At 35.2% G+C, this 23,373-nt stretch overlaps 1 protein-coding gene across 19 annotated transcripts in view; it reads right to left on the bottom strand.

Moving 5' to 3' along the window:
- Positions 1–23,373, bottom strand: part of LOC149792075 (centaurin-gamma-1A-like) — a 202,883-nt gene that overhangs the window by 11,289 nt on the left and 168,221 nt on the right. For all 19 annotated transcript variants that reach the window (XM_089970568.1, XM_089970573.1, XM_089970583.1 and 16 more), the window contains 5 exons: positions 20,314–20,467; positions 12,584–12,701; positions 9,644–9,748; positions 7,231–7,318; positions 3,853–4,020 (listed from right to left, as the gene is read on the bottom strand). In XM_089970568.1, the coding sequence (XP_089826694.1) occupies positions 3,853–4,020; positions 7,231–7,318; positions 9,644–9,748; positions 12,584–12,701; positions 20,314–20,467 (633 nt within the window). The remainder of the gene's footprint in view (positions 1–3,852; positions 4,021–7,230; positions 7,319–9,643; positions 9,749–12,583; positions 12,702–20,313; positions 20,468–23,373) is intronic.

The following is a 23,373-nucleotide window of genomic DNA, read 5'->3' as shown; positions in this document are numbered from 1 at the left end:
TTTTCATATCAAATCTGTAAAATAAACACACAAGTAAATCAACTATATACAAATAATCCCATACATTCGCTTGTCTTTTTCTCCAATTGACACAACCTATTGATATTCCAGTTGAGATCTTTTTGCGGCTTTGGCAAAGATTTGTTTAGCTTTCCTTTTGACTGAATTTTTTGGCTCAATGTGCAATCGTTTCTTTTCCTTCTCAATGACAGCCTTTTTCCTTTCAAGCCAGTGCTTGTATTGGCGACATGCATTGTGCATATTCTGACAGAGAGCTAAATCTGTTCTCTCATGCAAGAAATCTTTCTTCTTATAGTAATTAACTGCACTTTTTCCAGGTGCCTTCTGAGCTTCAATTTTTCCGTATGCAGCTTCTTTTGAAGGTACCGTTCCAAACTCTTCCGACTGCGATTAACGTAGAGCAGAGGTCACAAAATGCCAGTCCTCAAGCATTCAGTTTTCTTATAAACTGACCAACTAAATTTCCGTCAACTTTTTGCTCCAGCGATTCCCATTTCCATACGTTTGTTGAACTTTATCAAAACTTCTCATGTCATGGTCTCTCTCAACAACTCGAAATGCCATTTTTTGCAAGCATGCTTCTTCTTTCCATAGCCATCAGTTTCCATTACACAAAGATTCATTGGATGAATTTAAACTTTGGACCAATCAGACTACTCTTTACGAGAGTCATGGGCTAACTAATATATGGAACGAATATGTTACAAGGTTCATTGCAGAATGGGACCAAACCGACCGTTTTAAAAAACCTGGTTAGGAGTTGATAAAAAAAATGGACTATATCAAGAAAAATCAGATTCAAGTCAGAAGAAAAGCGGAATTCCACTTTAAAACTGAGAAAAATCATGTCTGTAATATATGGGCCATAAAAGATGCACCTGGTCTATTAGATACTAGTCAAATCATGACAAACTGAATCAGAATATGTGGAATACTGAGCATTAAGCAACATCACATGTAAAGATATGAAGTTGACTGACATGTGTCATATCTCATAAGAAGCACATTTAGGTCCAGGGGACAATCCGTTACCAAATTTCATCATTTGGTTGTAAACTTGTTGAGTCATGTTGATTGCAAGCAACATGTAAAGTTTCCATGTGAAGTCAAGAATTGCTTGACAAGGACACATATCTCTGTTCAAAATGGAGTAGACCAATACAAAAAATCCCCATAACAAAATCACATGCAAGTCTTTGAGATGTTCACATCAAATTGCATCAGAGTGCACTGAATGGTTCAAGAGATTTAAAAATGATGGTTAAGGCAACCACTCTTGCCAAAATTGAACCTGAAGAGATGAAGCCTTTAAACGGCACAATGGCATGTAATAAGCAATTCATATAGCATAAAATTATGTGCAAGGGTTGCAGGGCTGTGCTGGTTATGAGCAAGAAGTATGTATGTACAGATGGACAGACTAACTTACAGATAGAAAAGGTGATTACTCATTACTAAAGGTTTCCGGTATCTCCGTGCCTGGCTAGAAAAGTAAGACACCAATGTGGGCCTGGCATCACTCACCTGGCCTACAGCTGACCATTTTACTAAGCAGTACTGTAAGAACACATTGTAAGTGAACTATCCGCAATACTTTATAGCACTTTATTTGATATATTTTACTCTGACCTGATGAAAATTCTATCCAAAGATGAAGGCATAATCAAATAAGCATGATTTTTTGGCTAATAACTGAAATCATTCATGACTTTACAAAAGGTAAGTTTAATGATGAAGCAGATGGAAGGATGGCCAAAATGTTGATCATATAAACATATTTTTCAAAACTGGTCAAAACTGGATCAAATGTGACTCATGACTGGCAATAAGGTCATCCCATCTGATGGAGACTTCCTCATTCATATACATGAATCTCGCTCATTACCAATCTCATCAAAAAGCTTGATGGTATAAATTTATATTCAAAGATTTTAAGCAAGATAATATAATACTGACTCCAGAATGGTCATAAGCTCAGTCAATCATATGCAAGATTACCTCATGAATATATGGGGACCAAACTTTATTGCACCTCATCACCAATAGTGTCTATATGGTGCCAGCTAATGGTATGCTTACACACTTTATTGCACCTCATCACCATAGTGTCTATATCGTGCCAGCTAATGGTATTCTTACACACTTTATTGCACCTCAGCACCATAGTGTCTATATCGTGCCAGCTAATGGTATGCTTACACACTTTATTGCACCTCATCTCCAATAGTGTCTATATCGTGCCAGCTAATGGTATGCTTACACACTTTATTGCACCTCATCACCACTGTGTCTATATGGTGCCAGCTAATGGTATGCTTACACACTTTATTGCACCTCATCACCAGTGTCTATATCGTGCCAGCTAATGGCATGCTTACACACTTTATTGCACCTCATCACCAATAGTGTCTATATGGTGCCAGCTAATGGCATGCTTACACACTTTATTGCACCTCATCACCATAGTGTCTATATCGTGCCAGCTAATGGCATGCTTACACACTTTATTGCACCTCATCACCAACAGTGTCTATATGGTGCCAGCTAATGGTATGCTTACACACTTTATTGCACCTCATCACCATAGTGTCTATATCGTGCCAGCTAATGGTATGCTTACACACTTTATTGCACCTCATCACCAGTGTCTGTATGGTGCCAGCTAATGGTATTCTTACACACTTTATTGCACCTCATCACCATAGTGTCTATATCGTGCCAGCTAATGGTATGCTTACACACTTTATTGCACCTCATCACCATAGTGTCTGTATGGTGCCAGCTAATGGTATGCTTACACACTTTATTGCATCTCAGCACCATTGTGTCTATATGGTGCCAAGTAATGGTATACTTACACACTTCATTGCACCTCAGCACCATTGTGTCTATATGGTGCCAGCTAATGGTATGCTTACACACTTCATTGCACCTCAGCACCATTGTGTCTATATGGTACCAGCTAATGGTATGCTTACACACTTCATTGCACCTCAGCACCATTGTGTCTATATGGTGCCAGATAATGGTATGCTTACACACTTTATTGCACCTCATCACCAATAGTGTCTGTATGGTGCCAGCTAATGGTATGCTTACACACTTTATTGCACCTCATCACCATAGTGTCTATATCGTGCCAGCTAATGGTATGCTTACACACTTTATTGCACCTCATCACCATAGTGTCTGTATGGTGCCAACTACTGGTACAGCTGCACACTTTTGCATCTCAGCACAAAAGTGTCCAAATGGCACCAACTAAAGGTACAGTTACACACTTTATGCAAACATGTACACACATCTGCAACATATGAAGTGGCTTCTTCCTCTCTGACAGTTGTCTTTCAATTTTGCCAGTGTCATTTTAATGCTAGTGATATACAAGTTTTACACTTTGCGTGTTTGTGATCCTGACAATCAACAGATTACTGCACGATGGTGAAAAATAAGACACAATAATTAAAGGTGGATTATATATGCTAATGTATTACTCTGTGACATTCAGAGTACAATTTAAACTTTCCCTGTATCTCCCTTTCTCCCTCCTCATTGCATTTATGTTAACTTCAAGAAGATGACTTTGTTATTTGTAATAGTATTGTAATTATAATGTAAGAGATTATAACTGACTGTATTTCTATCTGATTTATGTTACTGTTCTATTTTAGCACTGTGATCAGCAACTTTGTTTCGTTTAGGTATGTGTACAGTGTGATAACTAAATCAATGTGGGGACAAGGTAGCAGTCTGTATGGGCTAATAAATAATCTGGATAATCTGAATCCATATAATCCATGTTTTACTGTATGAATTGATCTTGCTGCTTACCCATAAGAGTAACTGTACAAAAACAACATTTCCCAGGGCAGCTGCAATGTGTAGTGCAGTACGACCATCATCTTTGCTGTATGGAGCATTAATATCCTCAGGATGGCCATGGCCAAGAATTAAAACTATGTTCCTAATGTCCTCTCGTACTAAAGCATCTATTAATTGCTGAAAGAGAGAAGAAATATTTCTTTTCTTCAAAAATTACTTAATATGTGGCAGAAACGTACAGCTTTGAATTTTGTTAAACAAAGTAATACCAACTGTAAATCATATAAAAATTTTATAATTGTAAAGGCTCTTGTATTTAATAATGAGGACAATGAACAACACATAATACTCCCACCCATTGTTTAACAATCTTCTGTCATGGTACTAGTAGGGTATTATGAGTCTGGAGATTACTGATCAATGACTATCAATGATCTTGGTTTAGATATGCAGTTGAGAAAAGACATAATGTGAAAAAACAATTTCTTTAATTAGAAGACTGACTTTTAGACCCCTGATTCTATAGGTTTCTTTATTATCCCAAGTACAAGCCATCCATGAAGTTTGGTCAAGGAATGTATTCTTGAACAAAAGTTATTCTGCAAAATCAATTTTTCTTTGAGTCTCCAAGACCATGAACTTTGAACTTTTGACCTACCCCCCCCCCCCCCCGGACTCTTTACACATTCTGGGTACACATACTTGACAAATTGTTGACTATGTATGTGATGTAGAACTAATGTTATGTGTGGGTACCACTGTTATCATTTCAGTGCTAGCATTCCTGCCTTTGACCTTTTGATCCCAAAATCTCCAGACTTCTTCCTCACCCAAGCAAGAACCATCTATATTAATGTCTGATAACTGTAAATAGTGGAGAACTCAAGTTACTGTGCAGAAAGAAAATCAACAATAGACATATATGGGTGGCCATTTACCTTGAACCAAATATCAGGATAGGAAAATCATTCAACATGTAAAACTATGTGACAACATCAAGGTAAAATCATGATCTGATTTTGGTTAAATCTATACATAATTTTTTGGTAACATAAAAATACATTTAACTGGTATTCATTCAAGTTATTTGACAGATATATCCACAAACTGGATTTAATGAAAATCAATTCCTAATTATCATGCTCACAGTAAAACTCCAAAAAACCTGGAGTAGTCAATACCTCTGTGCTTCAATATAGTATCTGGGTGTTTTCTATCTACTTGTTCAGTGGAAAGCATCAAAATACAAGCTCTAGTCAAAGTTCACCCATATCAGACCTGCCAACCCTTCTGATTCTGCTGTAAGTCTTAGAAAATTGGTCAGGGAACCAGACTAACTTTACAGCAGCATCCCAGACACTTTAAACTGCACCTGTTCATTCATTTAAGTGTCTGCATGATCAAACTGTTGATTATATAATTTTCTGAAGATGGTGTCCAGAAAGCGATGCATGTTTAAGACAAATGGTAAAATAAGCTTCTATAAAAGTGTTAATGATTGACACAGAAGAATAAAAAGGAATATTTAGATTCTTGTGAATACAAGCTGGAGATGACAAAATTGCATTTACTGGACATCACATGCCTATATAAAGTATGTCTCATGGCGGGAGATATGATTGCCATCGTCATGTGAAATGGAAAAAGAATTTCCAAGAATTACATCAAGTTGGGAGATAACAACAAGCCATCGAGTTGCATAGGGTTTGACACTAAAGTCTGTGCAATCGTACTAGTGGTAAATAAAGTCTACGCGTACTTTACAAACTTTTCATTTGAACTTAATGTTTACTGATGCTGTGTTGAACTTTTAATTACGTTTTCCAGCTTTACAATAGCAGTCACTGATATTTTGTTACACCTTACTGAAAACTGGTCAATCTTACGGAAAAAAATCAACTGCCTTACTGAGATGGACTCGTCAGGGTTGGCAGGTCAGCCATATATGTACACATCACTGTGTTCATAAGCTCAATATAGTACATAAATGTCAGCATTTACCGCCAACTTGACCTCAAGGTTAATTAGGTCTGAGTCTTACAGTTCCTACACCAAGGTTAATTAGGTCTGAGTCTTACAGTTCCTACACCAAGTGCAGATAAGTTGGTGATAAGATCTGAACCATTTTCATTAAGAACGAACTAAAAGTTGCAAGCAAATAAATGAAAACTCAATGACAAAGTCATAATTCCCCCAATAGGAGTACAGATAAAAAGATTTTTAAGATAGCCACAATGTTGCCATGTCGGAGTTGAGATGAACATTTCTATTCAGGATCAGCTAAATGGTTTCTAAGTGAAAACCCATGCTGATGAGGGCATCTATTCAGGAGAAGAAGCCATATAGAGATATTCAGGACGGTCATCAAGGCAGCTATTTTGGATGACCAACTACATATAGTGTGAAGTGTGTCCATCAAAACATCATATCAATATGACTATCCAAGGAAGACTTTTTGTCAAAACTTGATGTCAAAAACACCATTCATTCAGAAGGAGTTGATATTATTTTCAAGTTGTGTCAGATTGACACCATTCTGATTTAGGTCCAATTAGAGACATGGAGAAATTTTAGTTAAAATTCCAGTCGACAAGACCACTGATTCTATAGCAGTAGTGATAGCAAGATAACCAAGAAATAAAAAAAACAAAAACAAAACAATATTAAGCAGGTTTTGGTAGAAAACCCAACTAAGTATTACCATCCATTCAGGAAGAGTGGTGACAACATTTTTAAGTGGTCTGCAACACTGAAAATCAGATCACCATTATTTTCATGCAGGACCAAATAGATATCATAAGAAGTCTCCGGGTGAAAACTTTCCATTTATTAATAAGATACTGTATGAAAGATTAGCAAAATTTTCATTCAGGACCATCTAGGCAACAAAGGAAGTCCTTAAGCGAAAACTGTACATTGATATGACCATCCTTTCAAAAGTAGCAATAACAAGATTTTCAAGATGACTATTGGATTTAGGGTCAGATTCATTTTCATTTAGGTCAAAAAAAGTCTGTTAAGTGAAAACCTCGTGTTTGTCAATATGGAGGATTGGAGGTGTAGTAATACAATTTTAAAGGTAGCCACTATGGTGGCCAAACTTGAAGTCTGAGCATCAACATTTTCACAACTAGACATTAGTTATTATCTGTGTGCAAAATATCATAGCAATCTTCCTGTAAGTTTCTGGAGTTGTAGTAACAGATTTGTGCTCATAAACAGATGACATACAACATGCCATTCCTATCAAATTTTCAATGACCAGTAGAGCTAAAAATCGGTTGTGAAAAGGTTCTCAGTAATTTCCAAATCAATCTGTTCATAATTGTTTTATCCCCGCATCCTTTGAGGTTGACAGTTATTGTATACACTGAAGAGACAACTTACCTGATTAAGAGGAATATCTACATATGGGGGTGGAGGCAGGAAATCTTTACTTTCATATTTACACCTTATCCACTTTTCTTTTTCTTCCCTGAAAAAATAAATATAAATCAGTATTTCTGAGATTCTTTAGTGTTATTTTCCCCAAACATGGAAGGTGTTTTCACAACTTCAGTGTCTAGAGGAAACATGCTCCAGTCCCTCTCACTGAATGAGTGATGCATGTAAAAAAGAATAAAATTCTAGCTTACTGTATGTATAAATATGGAAATGAACATTCACAGTGGAAAACGTGGTGCATAAATTAAAAAAATGTCATCAGAACATAATGACAGAACTAGTTCATCTCATTTCAATGTCTAGAAAGTAATTCAAAAGTTGTGTTACTATCTGCCATTCTTTGTACTGCGTCTTTTACAGCACACAGGCATAACAAAGATGAAATAAGAGAGAGAGAGAGAGAGAGAGAGAGAGAGAGAGGACATATTCAGCTGATTCTAATACTGTCTGCCAAGTTTCTGGGAAATTAACAAAAATGTGCAGGACTAGTTACACACACAAGAAAGAATGAGCCATCAGTGACGTGATCAAAGTCAAGCAAACTAAATTTCAGAAGTGAAGGTTGATAGAGTCTGACTTTGTGAAGAACAGCAGCAAAGTGGAACATTTCATTCTTTGTACATACTGCAAACACCATATTGACATTAGTCATTCTGGTGTGTACAACATCTGTTGACATAGCAGCACCACTTATGTGTAACATCAGGACAAGTGATTTGACATGCCAAATGGGACGTGTAGGTTAGTTTTAGTTGTTATTATTCGTTATCTTAATCTCAATAACTACCGAATAATTAATTGACCAATGCTTTCCAGGATGATTTCAGAGATGAAATAGATTGAAAGACAATGAGAATCACTTGCTCATGTTTTCATGTTTAAACAGTTGATTTGTATTAACAGATTGTGTTAACACTCTTTCTGGAAAGAGGTATTTATTACTGCTGTATTGAATTAAGACCAAATTGTCCTCTCTGCTACCCCTCCCCCATAATGGTCACTTCCTGTATAAATCAATGTCCAACTGCATTACATACAATTCTGACTATCATCGGTTAGAAAAACTTTATGATTAGCAGTTGCTCAGAGGATTCAGCTGGAAAGTTTGAATCCAGTCTCTAATAAGTGTCAAAACAAACATCAGTGACACCTGCATTACCTTCAAACTTCCTAAAGAACTGACAGCAGGTAAGACTGCATTATACTGAGGCTCCATTCCACTGTCCAATGGATTTTAAAGACAAACTTTTCTTCTCAGTGTCTGTGAAGTAGTGATTATGTGAGTGCATGTCATATATAGACATTTGTTGTGATACCTGACAATGCTTGACTACCACCAACATGTTGTTTATAAGTGTATTATGCTTCAAAGAAAACATAAATAGTATTTTCTTTCATTCATTTTCATTTCCAGTCATTTTCTATAGGCCTGTACGTTATTGTTGTTGTTGTTGTTGTAGGGTTTAACACCATTTTTCAGCACAAGATAGGCCTATATGAAAACATAACTTATTCTCAAATGGATGATGTCACTGTTTTGAGGGTCACATGCACTGCCCCCCCCCATACATACATGGCTGTGTGTGGTGATGAGTCTCATAAAACCCCGATGATGTCTGGGAATATGGTAGACATGACACTACAGCATTGTTTTCTTCTTATTTCACTTTTATGTACATGTACAAGTTCTCTAACTGATCTGTTCTACAAAGCACGGAATTTCTTTCAATGATTGGTGTCCGGCAAAGAAACATTTATTGTTGCATCTCTACATATTTAATTAGAATTGTAAAACTCTCAAACTTTTATAGATAAGGGAGGTGTAATTATCATGATACAGGCTACTACCATATATACTTGCTTATACATCGAAGCCAACTGACCCTGATCTCCCATCACATAATGCAGTGGCAGATCTGCATCAGTACAGTTAGGAGTAATCAACAGAACAAATAACATACACCCTGATCTGCCAGTGCATTATACAGAAGCATATCAGGTACTTGCAGTTAGAGTGAGTATATATGGTAATCATGGCAAGAATAGGTTTTCTGTTTTCATCCGACTGAGACTGTCAAGTACTGAAGCAGATTTTGGATCTTAAAAGTGCATAGCAAAAACAGCATCTTCAGGAAAGTGAAGAGAAAGTCCACGAGAAAATCCATTTTAAATGATTTTAGGCAATAATAGAGGGTTACTGGATAACAATTGGCAAAAGAAACATAAATAGTATTCATAAAACCTCCCATTCAACTTAGCATCTTGACTCAACCAATTAGATTTTCATTAGAACTTTATAATAATTTCACATAAATCCAAATGTTTTTTTGTTGTCTATGTAGTATGTTATAATTACCTTGGTGATGAGGCAGAGGGTTTGAGTCGACCTTTAAGATTGGCCTCCCAGACACTGTTGGCTACATTATTTCCTATGGAGGTCATCACCTGTATCAAATCAAGCCTGAAACAATAACACATATAGCTCCATGAATTATTTCATTTTTATCTACACAAAAAAATTATGTTAACCGTAACTGGCCCCTGTCCATTATCACCTCCCATTAAAATGTCAGAGGACTTGAAACTGGGTGTAAGGCATGAGCTTGGTAAAATAGTCATATTCTATCTGGACATTTATATTGTTTAAGAGGTTTCTAATTATGAAACTTTATGGCATATGCTGGACAAAGTCTTTATTCATGGCCTTTTTGCACTTAAATTGGGCATCTTGGAGCACTCATCTCAATGTTAGAATATACACAGAAGCTAATTTTGGTTAAATTTAATGGTATATTTTTGGGGAACAAATCACAACTTGTTGAACTGCTATTGTTCATGGTATTCTTCAGATATATCCACAAACTGGGATCAATAAAAGTCCATTAATGCCTATCTGTTTTATTGTGCTCACAAATACAACAAGATACCTTAGTCAAGACATTCAATTTTAAATCAATGTCAGAGTGCTATCGGCTTATTTATTGGAATGTAACCATCATCATTGTCAATAATCAGATATGCAAGGTCAGTGCTTGACAAGATTGTGGACTGATGCACCAGGCAAGGTCAGTGCTTGACAAGATTGTGGACTGATGCACCAGGCAAGGTCAGTGCTTGACAAGATTGTGGACTGATGCACCAGGCAAGGTCAGTGCTTGACAAGATTGTGGACTGATGCACCAGGCAAGGTCAGTGCTTGACAAGATTGTGAACTGATGCACCAGGCAAAATCAATGCTAGTTTGGATTGTGTATTGATGCACCAGGCAAGGTCAATGCTAGTTTTGATTGTGTACTGATGCATCAGGCAAAGTCAATGCTAGTTTGGATTGTGTATTGAGGCACCAGGCAAAATCAATGCTAGTTTGGATTGTGTATTGAGGCACCAGGCAAAATCAATGCTAGTTTGGATTGTGTATTGATGTACCAGGCAAGGTCAATGCTAGCTGGGATTGTGTACTGATGCACCAGGCAAGGTCAATGATAGTTGGGATTGTGTATTGATGCACTAGGCAGGGTCAATGGTAGTACGGATTGTGTATTGATGCACCAGGCAGGGTCAATGATAATTGGGATTGTGCACTGATGAATCAGGTACAGTCAATGCTACTCAGAAGTAAGCTAAGTAAACAAAGAATTTAAACAATATTGGCAAATAAAGAGGTTTCTTTCTTTAACAAATAATTAAGTCTGCAGTTGTTTTTTTTTTAAAAGTGTCTGTCTGTATGTAAAGATTTACTGCCACTGGCAAATGTGATTGTGCCCAAATATCACCTAGTGACTAGACTAAATGATATAATTACTTGAATATGTGTAGACTCCCAGCAAGGTCATGAAGCATGGCAGATATCAAGTTGCTTACTCTGTTTGAATGGACATAAAGTATTAACAAAATCAATAGACTAAAGCCCAACAAACCTCAAATACTACTAGAAATGTAGCTCTAACCATGAGTGTATGACCACGATTATAACCATGACTTGATGGTTGAAAACTAAGTTACTGTGTGGAAATAAAAAATGGTAAAGATGGGCCAACAGATGGATGGACAGATGGAGATCGTAACATGAAATGCTCTGCCTTATGGAAGGCATATAAGAAAGTAACTCAAAATCAAAAGTATGAAATAGATTACAGTGACCTAGACTTGCTCCAGAGGCATCATGTTCTGCAATATATCTCCATATAAGTGGTTTTAAAATCTACCTAATCCAAAAAGTGAGATAACAGAACTATACACCTTTCAAATTGGCCAAAGTTGCTGCTCATCAAGTTCTGGACATTAAGACTTCATTAAGAAGAAAAACTAACTGAAAAGTGCTTATCTACTAAGACAGACATCCTGTTAATTAAATAACATGTCAAAGTTTACAAAATGTCATTGTAGAGTGAATTAAAGATCACATTAACTTAGAGCTAAGTGTGATGGAATGTACAATACTGAGTTGTGATTTTGACAATAGGATCCCCAAATGTTATATGTGACACACTTCTAACAATGAAGTACATCAATTTTCATCTGTTATTTTCAGCATCAGAGTTATAGACCAGAAGGGAAAGTGTGAGGAAAATGTAAATTATTGAGCTTTGAGCTTGACCCTGAAGTGAGGACCCTAAGTGTGGCATGCAACACACCTTCTTGTGATGGTGTGTACATATACCATATTTTGTCCCTTAATGTCAAATGACTTTAAAGTTACAGAGTGGAAGGAAAAAAGTGACATAAATGTGAAAGCACAGATACCACATACCCTACATCTGCAAAAAGGCATGGGACAAGAACTTACAGGGTATGTAACGGTGCTGTACTTAAATGCATCACTTAGCCAGTTTCAAACATTGAAGGAGGTACATACTTAAATGCATCACTTAGCCAGTTTCATGACTGTGGTACAAACACTGAAGGAGGTACATGCTGTAATAAACATCTGACCAAACGAACAAAACCTAAAATAAGGTCTATGGTCACCTACTTGGGAAGGTATGGATGCTGTAACAGATAAGATGCATCTCTTCCCAAAAAGTTAATTGACTGGCATAAATACTGGAGATAATAACTATTTCTGAAAGAAAATCTTAGCTGAGTTTAATAAAATTCCTTCTCCTGTTAGTACATATATATGCACAGACATTTCTGTTCTTTAACATTACATCAGTGCGAGAAATTTCACTTGAACAAATGAACGTAACTTAAACTTGCAAATTGCAGAATCGTAAAAATTTCTACTAAGATTCCTTCATAGGTAAGACTCATTGATTTTTATAAAGAAACACTTTCACTACTATCAGATACTTACGGCCATTCATCTAGATCAAGGGAACGAACTCTGGAAAGATGAGTTCCTAAATTCCTATGTATCCCTGAGCATTCTATACAAACAAGTGTTCCTAAATTGAGACTAGCCCAATCTGGACCTGCAAAATAGAAACATGTCAATATAAATACCACTAACTTTGACATCTGAGTATGTTTGTACATTTAATATTTATTCTCTGCCAGCATTCCACATGCAATCATTGCTAACACACATCAAATTGTATCAATGTATTTCAGAGTTTAATTTTAATCTTCTTATCTGACCACTTTCAGACTTTAATACTGCATGAAATAGACAAAGTATATAAACCAAAGTTATTTCATGTTATGTATTTTCAATCAAATGTAACTGTGATTCAAATGCAGTCACCTTTAATCTTTCCAACCTACTCCAAAAACCCACATCCCTCAATAATACCCAGTATTGCACGCAGTTTCTTTAAGGATCAGCATGGTATGAAGTTTAGGATATTTTCCACCTGGAAGTTTCTTCTGAGTTATAGTTACAGACAGATCAATGGATGGTAAGACTGATGGTACAAATATATCCCAAATGCTTTTTAACACAATCTGGGAATTAAAACAATTCCAAATATTGCTATGCCTTACTTGATCCACTGTTGCATAATGCAACAAGTTCCTCAAAGGATATTGAAGCTAAAATGGATGAAAAGAATTTGTTGGAATCTATGAGAAGTCTGTTTCTTCCATTCTTTTTGATTGCCAATAATTTAAACCATCTCAGGTATTCTTTGGAAATCCCAGCACACCAAAATTTGGCAGAATGTGCAGGACTAAAATCTTAGCCATGACCTATGACCTGGAAACTAACATTAAGGACAGCAATATCTGAACCTAACATTAAGGATGACAATACCTGGAACCTAACATTAAGGACAGCAATAACTGGAACCTAACATTAAGGACAGCAATACCTAGAACATAATGTTAAGGACAGCAATACATAGAACCTAACATTAAGGACATCAATACCTCAACCTAACGTTAATGACAGCAATAACTGAAACCTAACAGTAAGGACAGCAATACCTGGAACCTAATGTTAAGGACAACAATAACTGGAACCTAACATTAAGGACAGCAATACCTGGAACCTAATGTTAAGGACAGCAATAACTGGAACCTAACATTAAGGACAACAATAACTGGAACCTAACATTAAGGACAGCAATACCTGGAACCTAACATTATGGACAGTAATACCTGGAACCTAACGTTAAGGACAGCAATAACTGGAAGCTAACAAAAAGGACAGCAATAACTGGAACCTAATGTTAAGGACAGCAATACCTGGAACCTAACATTAAGGACAGCAATACCTAGAACATAATGTTAATGACAGCAATAACTGGAACCTAACATTAAGGACAACAATAACTGGAACCTAACAGTAAGGACAGCAATACCAGGAACCTAATGTTAAGGACAGCAATAACTGGAACCTAACATTAAGGACAACAATAACTGGAACCTAACATTAAGGACAGCAATACCTAGAACATAATGTAAAGGACAGCAATACATAGAACCTAACATTAAGGACAACAATAACTGAACCTAACATTATGGACAACAATAACTGGAACCTAACATTATGGACAGCAATACCTGGAACCTAACGTTAAGGACAGCAATAACTGGAAGCTAACAAAAAGGACAGCAATAACTGGAACCTAATGTTAAGGACAGCAATACCTGGAACCTAACATTAAGGACAGCAATAACTGGAACCTAATGTTAAGGACAGCAATAACTGGAACCTAATGTTAAGGACAGCAATAATTGAACTCATCTCTGATACTGTAAGATAAACTCACATGCTAAGTTTGGCTAATATCTAATAAAACTGTGAGTCAAAACAAAGTGAGTACAACATCACAAATACATAAATATCCTGATTTTTTGCAATGGGTGCACTGCAAAGGGCCCATGCACAACAGTTTGCTTGGCAGGGCCTTAAAGTTAGCAATTTTTATAACTTACTGGGACACCAAAATAAGAAGACAGCTATTCAGGGGACACAACACCTGTCAATGATGATGTATAGTGCTGGAAATGAACGTACTGTATTTCTTGTAATATTTCATACAAGAAAAAAATTATTATTAATTTCAGTGTTCTGATCATGTACGAAAAATAAAAGGGATTGTACCTCAACAAATTCTATGGAACACGTGCTACTTGACAGCCTAACAGTACAAACGTACAAAGTAAATGTATACATTCTGTTCTCAACACAAGAATCTAATTACAATAAAAATAAAAGTACTCAAAAAAGATTTTTATTGTTATTAGTGAATGAGAGAGGAGAGAGTGAGGATCATGTCTCAGTCTGAAAGCTCGTCTACATACAGAGTATATGTTGCTTAATGTTGGCAAAATGATGGTCCTACATATAAGACATATCACGTTATTTTGTTTTAGTGTGCACAAAAGTCAAAACATAAATATCAGTGTTGAGGTCTTACATGTAAGACTAGCAAAATGATTAAAATGGTTTGAACATGTATTAGTTAAGGGTATTATCTACTGGTAAATTGTACGCAACGATACGAGTGCACATTGTCAAGAAATTAAGTGCAACTTGTATTTTTACAGCAGCAATAATCTCATTATCAAATTGCAATACAAATTAAAGGATGTGAAATCAAGTTTTAGTTAATGCATGTGAGTGCACGCATATCGTATTGTTGCGTACAATTTACCAATAGATAATATGCATGTGCACGAGAGAATTAAAAAAAAAATTGCCTGTGCCATATTTATTCTGGCCAGTTTTTATTTGTAGCTTTGCAAAGGGAAAAAAGACTATATTTTGAGTTAATTGATGATTGTGATAATCCTCATGTATTACTACCCTACTGTATTCCATTATCAACAATTCATTCTTGTTTTAATTACAATGTACACGAGTCCACATTGTTAAGAAATTAAGTGCAACTTGCATTTTTACAGCAGCAATAATCTCATTAACAAATTGCAATAAAAAATGAAGGACTTGAAATCAAGTTTTAGTTAATGCATGTGAGCGTACACATGTGTGCATGCGTGCGAGTGAGATATAAAAAAATTGCCTGTGTACAAGACAATAATTATTCAGTTTTTTTTTATTTGTAGCTTTGCAAAGAGAAAAAAGACTATATTTTGAGTTAACTGATGATTGTGATAATCCTCATGTATTATTACCCTACTATATTCCATTATCAATCAATTCATTCTTGTTTTAATTACAATGTACATTGTCACAACCACCACATGGCTATGCAGTGTTATTTACACGATAATTAAACATGCTTAGCACTTTGGTTATTCCAGTTGAAACCAGATTGAGGGCAAGATAAAAAGATAAAAGATAGTACATGTATATATACAAATCGATTTAATCAGAGTCCGTGACTTTCAAATTTATGATAGAAAGGAGAAATAATTAATGATAATATTTAAAGGTATGGTCTGTGAAGTCCTTTGTATATTTGTTAATGAACACCAGTAGATATTGTAATGAAAATAAGAGAACTTATGCATCAATCATTGTATTTTCTCACCAACAAACAATTATAAATTTTTATAAAAACGAAAGGCATCATGGTATTATCGATCATTTTTGCAAACGTAAATCTTCTTAGTAGACATTTTATGTCTAATAATTTTATGGATTTTTAGAAAAATAAGAAGTGACATGTACGAAAAATTATGATACATTTAAATAATTATGATTTTGATAACTGGATTATGTACGAAAAATTAAAGGGTACAAAAAAAATGCATGAAATCCATATTCAAGGTCTTATCCAAAAAAATGTAATCTGCAAATTTTGATTGAAATCCAGGATTCCTATGTGTGTGATTTTGATTTTTAATATAGCTTTAACAATTTTCAGTCATATCATTACAATGTCTGCAGTGTGCAGTTTATAGTAATGTCTAGCACTGGGACATCATGCCGCATACATGTAGCATGATGTCCCACCCAGTCATATTATACTGACACCAGGCTGACCAGTCCTAACACTAAACTCTTAATGCTGAGTGCCTTGCAAGGCAGCTGTTAGTACAAATTTTATAAGTCTTTGGTATGACTCAGCTGGGGTTTGAACCAACAACCTCCCATATCTGAGGTGGAACCTCAAACCACAAGGCTACCAGAGCAGTAGCACTCCTATGTAAAATTATGCTTGGAAGCCCAAGTCAAGAGGATGTTCACTGTATGCTGGAAATAAAACTCATTTAAAATCTCACCAATATAAACTTCCATATCAGATTTGGTTGAAATCCAACAACAATCCTTCATAATTTAATGCAAGTCAGGAGGATGGGCAGACAAGGGCCATAACGCTTTTAAATGGGACTGAACTGCTGAAAATTAAACTCCTTCAAGGTCGCATCAGAACATGCCATTTGTTATAATGCATTTATTTAATCAAAGTAAAATGCCAACTTTTGTCCATTTGCAATTTAAGAGAAAAGTAAAAGATTGAAATGAAGCTTTATGCTCTGCTAATTTGATGATCATGTAGAAATGTTCATTATCATCCCAAAATAAATGAGTAAAAAAAGTATTTGTAGCAAAAATGGAAGTGAATTATCACTCCATTAAAAACAGACATAATCATTTCATCCAATAAATGTATGAAAACATGAACTACTATGAAAATATGAAACTACTATGAAAACATGAAACTACTATGAAAACATGAACTACTATGAAAATATGACCGACTATGAAAGCAGATGCAAAATGTTGACTTTTTTAATGCTGTACAACAACTTTGGTGAAGCAACAAAAGTTGTTGTTTTTTTTTATAAAATCTTTTTGAAAATTTGAACTAGAATTTCACCAATATTTTAACTGTCTGACATGACAATATAGTTTCAAGTGTCTTTTGAAAATTATAAATTTTTCACTTTGTACAACCAATTTTCCCTATTTCACCAACTTTACTAAAGTGGAACCCCACTATAACGCGATAATTGGGGTCCACAAAATTGGATCGCGTTAATGTGGGGTTTTGCAGTATTTTACTTTTTTGAGAGAACAACTCATTGGCACATATACATGTATTCATGTCTACAGTATATGATGAATAGGGTATCAACACTGTTTACTATCGTGCCATCATGACATTCAGTTCATCCACTGAAAAATTGCACACAGATTTACAATATTCAATATTTTTTCCCCCTAATTATTGTATCTAAATTCAACGTCTAATATACAGCATAAACATAGTATCAACACCATTTACTTGCCGTCTGATATCGTACCGTCAGGGCTTGAAATTCCATTGCAAAAATTGCATACATATTTAAACTATTCAATAATTTTGTCACACATCATTATGTGTCTGAATTCAATGGAAAAAACTAACAGCAAAATTAGGTTAAGAAAGACGAAGCACGTGTATGGTTCATTACGTTACAGGATATATGAACGGTGTCTGTACAAATTTCATACTGCTAAAATTTTCTCATATGCGTTTCCGTGTACATTTATCCATTGCAAATTTCCAATAATTAACGCTTGTACGCCCACCTATTCGTTTGAACGACTACAACAGAATAATTACAAATCAACACATGCTTTCAGCGTACATGTAACTTTTACTTCAGATTTTGTGAATATCGAAAGAAACATGTGATAACTACTATACTAATCTTGGTGCAAAGTGCAGAGAATGATTTGCGTTTGTGAACTTGCTTTTCCATAACGGTAAAATATTTTAATAAAAAATAGGATATTAATAACGAGTTCATAAACAAACACCATTCCCAAGTAAAACCCGAGAACTAAGTGCAGTAGGCCTGCATTGGTCAAGAGTCACCTTTTAAAGAAAAATGTAAAGCTGAATGCATGTACAATTTCATACCCTTTAAATTTCCAGCTAATAAAGCGGGCATTATTTACTGGTCAGCTGATTGCGTCTAATAACACCACCAAGCCCAGCAAACATGTTGGTGGCTTTCGCTTTTTGATGTTTATTAAATTGTGAGAATCTTTTATCAACCACCGCATTGTCTGCTGATTGGTAGTGTATGCAGTTAAAGAAACACATGTCGGCTATTGTTTGAGCAACAATTGTATACAGAATTAATTGAAGACAATCACAAAGACGACTTACTGGCTTTACTCATGGACCAGTAATAAGTAACATTTCCGATAATGTTTATTTTGGCATAACACTTCAAGAACCTGGTGAAACTGTTACATTTCAGAAGCCAAGCCACGATTGTATTATATTCGAATTCATAAGCGAATTCTTCCACAAAAAGATAATAAATGTTTTACACACTATTTCTCTTACTTTAAAAAAACTATTATTTCCGGTACAAGAAAAATACACGTACATGTATTTAAAATTTCAGGAACCATGCCACAATCATAATATATATCATATTGTATTCAAATTCATACACGATCTCTTCCCCAAAATGAAAATCAATTATTTTTGCTTAAAGTGCAGAGAACGAATTGCATTTGTGAACTTGCTTTTCCATAACGGTAAAATATTTTTATTTAAAAAAATAGGGAATTAATAACGAGTTCATAAGCCAACCCTATGCACATGTAAAACCCAAGAACTAAGTATAGTAGGCCTGCAAACGTCACGAGTTACTTTTATATATTTTTTAAAAACCTAAACGCATGTACAATTTCATACCCTTTCAATTTCCAGCTAATAAAGCAGACATTATTTACTGGTCAACTGATTGCATCTAATAACACCACCAAGCCCAGCAAACATGCTCTTTTTTTCACTGGATCAGTAATAAGTAACATTTCCTATAACGTTTATTTTTGGCTTTGCACTTTAAGAACCTGGTGATATTGTTAAATTTCAGAAGCTACGCCATAAATATTAAAATTTATACGCACACTCTTCCCCCAAAATGATAATAAACGTTTTACACCCTATTTCAAGAACCACGCGATCTCCTCTCCATAATGATACTAATTTATTTATACACTATTTCATGTACTTTGGGAGAATTTTTTTTTCCATGTGCGAATATACAAAATTTCGAGAGCCACGCCACGACTGCGTTATATCCGAATTCGTGTTAAATCTGGGCACGTTATAGCGGGGTTCCACTGTACTTGACTGGAGAGAGATGTCATTTTGCCCAAATCAAGAGTCTAGCATGGACCCTTCTGAGGCATAATAAGTAGGTCACTGCAACCCATTTTTGATACCATAAATACGTGTGACAGTTTGCCCATTTGACAAAGCCATGCATGGGATATGCTTATCCTATCTGACAACACCAAGATTATGTCACTGTCATTATGATGTCATGAATGTTTCTAAAAAATTTAGTACTGAAAGGCAATTTTTTTAATAAACGGATGTAATTAAAAAATTACATCTGTTTATTTACAACAAATTCTTAGCTTTAATAAAATACTGTATGCACATTTGTTTCAAGTTACTGTTTTAGACTCTTCCATTGCTATACATGTACTGATAATCTACTGTCTTTTATTTTCTTTCTGATATGAGTGACGAATATGGGACAGAGAAATCCCCCACTGTACCCAAGGGCTCATTTCTACCCTTAAATTTTGACCTTCTGCTGGGATTTCACCATCCTACACTTTTTGCAGATGAGGCATTTTATAAGTTTTACCTATGCTTTGCAGGTGAGACAAGATGTTTCCAGTCTGCCAATCATGTATTTTTTAACACTTACTTGGTGCTCCACAGTCTGCACACAGATTGTTCCCCCTTGTGTTCCTGATTGCCAGGATTCCAGCTGGGTCTGTGGAGGTTTGTTTTTTACTTTCATTGCCCTGCAAACTGGCCAGGATTTGTTGTTCTATTGCCGTTATCCACTCTTCCCTCTCCTGAAATGGCATTACATGTGGTTATTCACTGAATAAGTGAGATTCATTCAAGGAGTTGTATTGCTGTCTGGTTATTTTTTTTCATTTGAAACGGGGTCTGGATCCATAATTCTAAGAAAACTTCAGGTCAGTTAGAGTAAAATTTATATAAAAGGAGTAAACTATTAAAACTGGGGCTTTGAAAAACAGGAAACTTTATATTGGCAGTGAGATCCAATTATTATGAAAAGGAAATACTTGTTCTGATCAGAAACAAGATATATCAATTCTATTTACTTCGGCTTGCTTTCTTTTCAGTGTTCAAAATAATGATCACAATAAAAAAACTTTCTCCTTCACATACTTTACCTCAAACAATAAATATCAGCAACACCAACATTAAATTCACACAGTCAGTACTCTCACAATGTACCAACATGTCATGAACATATGCAAGGCTGCATATCTTGAGCTGTGATGTATCAGCTCCATTCACAAATATCTTTTAGTTGATGCCACTAAAACACTTATGTGTTCATTAGTACTTTCAAGACTGGACTACTGTAACTCAATTCTGTCTGGTTCATCTCAATATCTACTCCAGAAACTTAAAAAAGTTCAAAACACAGCTGCTCGGTTCGTCCTTAGAGTACCACAATCAGAGCACACCTCCCCCTGCTCTGTACCCTACACTGGCTATCCATTTAATCCAGAATGAAACACAAAATTTGTTCTCTGTGCTATGTTTCACTGACAGACTCCTGTCCAACATACCTATCTGACCTCATCCATATGTACACACTTTCAAGATACTTACGCTCCTCTTCTGACAGTTGTATACTCATTATTCCCACTACGAAAACGAAGTCATATGGACAACGTTCTTTTGCATACCAGGGCCCAGCAGCATGGAATGAATTGCTCGCTGAACTTAGGCACAAAGACACAATGATCTCATTCAAGAGTGCTCCTAAAACTCACTAATTTCAACTGCAAGAACAAAATTAAAGACCCAATAAACGTTTCCTACCTTAAATATGTTCAGCATGTTTTTTATGTTTTCTAATTTCATGGTGGTTTTTTTTTTTTTGTAATCATACCATTATATATGTTATTTTATGTTTTAGATGTTGTCTAATGTTGTAAAGCGCTTAGCGCTTCTAAAGATTAGGTGCTTTACAAAGTCCTCGTTATTTTTATTATTAATGCAAAACATGTATATGATATCCAAATTTGTTATATATATTCTTAGCGATTTAAAAATCTGTTATTCTTTTATCATCATTTTAAGTTGTAATTTTCTTGGTCTATAATACCTACAAATGCCAAAAGATATTATATGTATACTAACTGCACATCAGCACAATCTTGGCTATATATTTTGAGCAAATCTAGGAATAAAAACAATGCATAAACAACAAAGACAAAAGAGGGGTAAGATCCCTAAAATACAATGCACATTTTTTGGATAAACTGTACTCTTCTAAGAAGGCCTTGTCGGCTGGAATATCATCAAGGGAAGCATCCAATAGACCCTCGGATGAAATGCAACACTGGTTCTGTTCAACAATCCCCAGCCTTCTGGGGAAGCCAAAAGATAAGATATAATGGTATCATGATGTTATAACAGAGAATCGAAGGACTTCAGTCTGGAGACTGAATGATCATTTAGTTATGCAGAATGTGACATCGTGTGTGACAAATTATTACTGCCAAGTATGTCCCCTTTTTTCCTTTCACTTCTGACCTGGAAAAATTGACACCCCAGTGATTATGAGGTTCCTTACTTTGCTTACATCTGCTTCATAGCCAAATGTCGGAGCCCAAAAAAAATCCGGATAGTGGGTACTTTCTATAGATATTTATTCCAATAAGACACACTTTATGAAAACAACCGTTTCAAGGGTTCTCCAGTTTTCATACCATCATCCATATCTAATCCAACATCTGTACCATTTGTCAAATATTCAAAGAACACTATTACCAGGATGTTCTCTATTAGAGCTAAAAGAATTCTGTTAAATGTTTCTCTCACATAAATATTTGGAAATGTTATTCTATTTTTAGTAATGATGACCAAATTTGATGAAGATTCAGCTTAATTTTTAAGAATCTAAAAGGCCCTGAAGTTAATATGCTTTCTATCAAATTTGGTTGGATTCCATTCAATGCCTTTTTTAAAGATGTTATTAAAAAAATTCTACCATTTGAAGCAGCAGCCACATTTGATTGCATATTTTTATACAAACTTAAAAGACGTTCACTCTAAGATGCTATCGACTTAGGAGACCACATTTAATTGTGCACTGGCAACATCTGTATAAATTTGAAATACAGAATATATATATATTTTTAATTTTGGTAAATTTTGATGAGAAGTTTATGATCAGAAACCATTTACTGTTTTTAATTTTGTTGGGATCATATTTGATGGTGGATTGGCCATAGTTCCACAAACAGGAATTACATTCATACCTCGATGCTTTCTTTCAAATTTGATCAAATTGTAAAGACTAGGTTTTGAAAAGGAGTTATTAGATTTTTTGTTTTTAATATTGGTGGTACTTTTTCATTTGCAAAATTTTTGAAAGCCGTCTAAGAGAAAAATCTTAGAAATAATGGTCATATTTGGTGCAGGTAGACATCATTTGAACAAAATTAAAAGACCTTGATGCCAGGATACTTTCTGTTAAATGTGGTCAAATACTGTTCAGATGTTTTGGAGAAAATCTTTTAAAAGATGTTTCAGTTTTAAAAACTGAGACCATATCCGATAATTAAATTTAGGTAATTAAATGTTTTTTCTTACTTTATTTATGTAATGTTGGTCATATTAGATAGCATATCAGCATTATATGAAATACATTTGAAAGTCTTTTATGCTAGGACACTCTGTCAAATTATGTTCAGAGGTTTTGCTATTGCTA

This window comes from Sinohyriopsis cumingii, chromosome 9 (assembly GCF_028554795.1).
Source record: "Sinohyriopsis cumingii isolate HCF-2022 chromosome 9, ASM2855479v2, whole genome shotgun sequence".
Taxonomy (NCBI): Eukaryota; Metazoa; Mollusca; class Bivalvia; order Unionida; family Unionidae; genus Sinohyriopsis; species Sinohyriopsis cumingii.
Note: the sequence above shows the minus strand (reverse complement) of the source record. Positions and strands in the feature narration are given on the sequence as shown.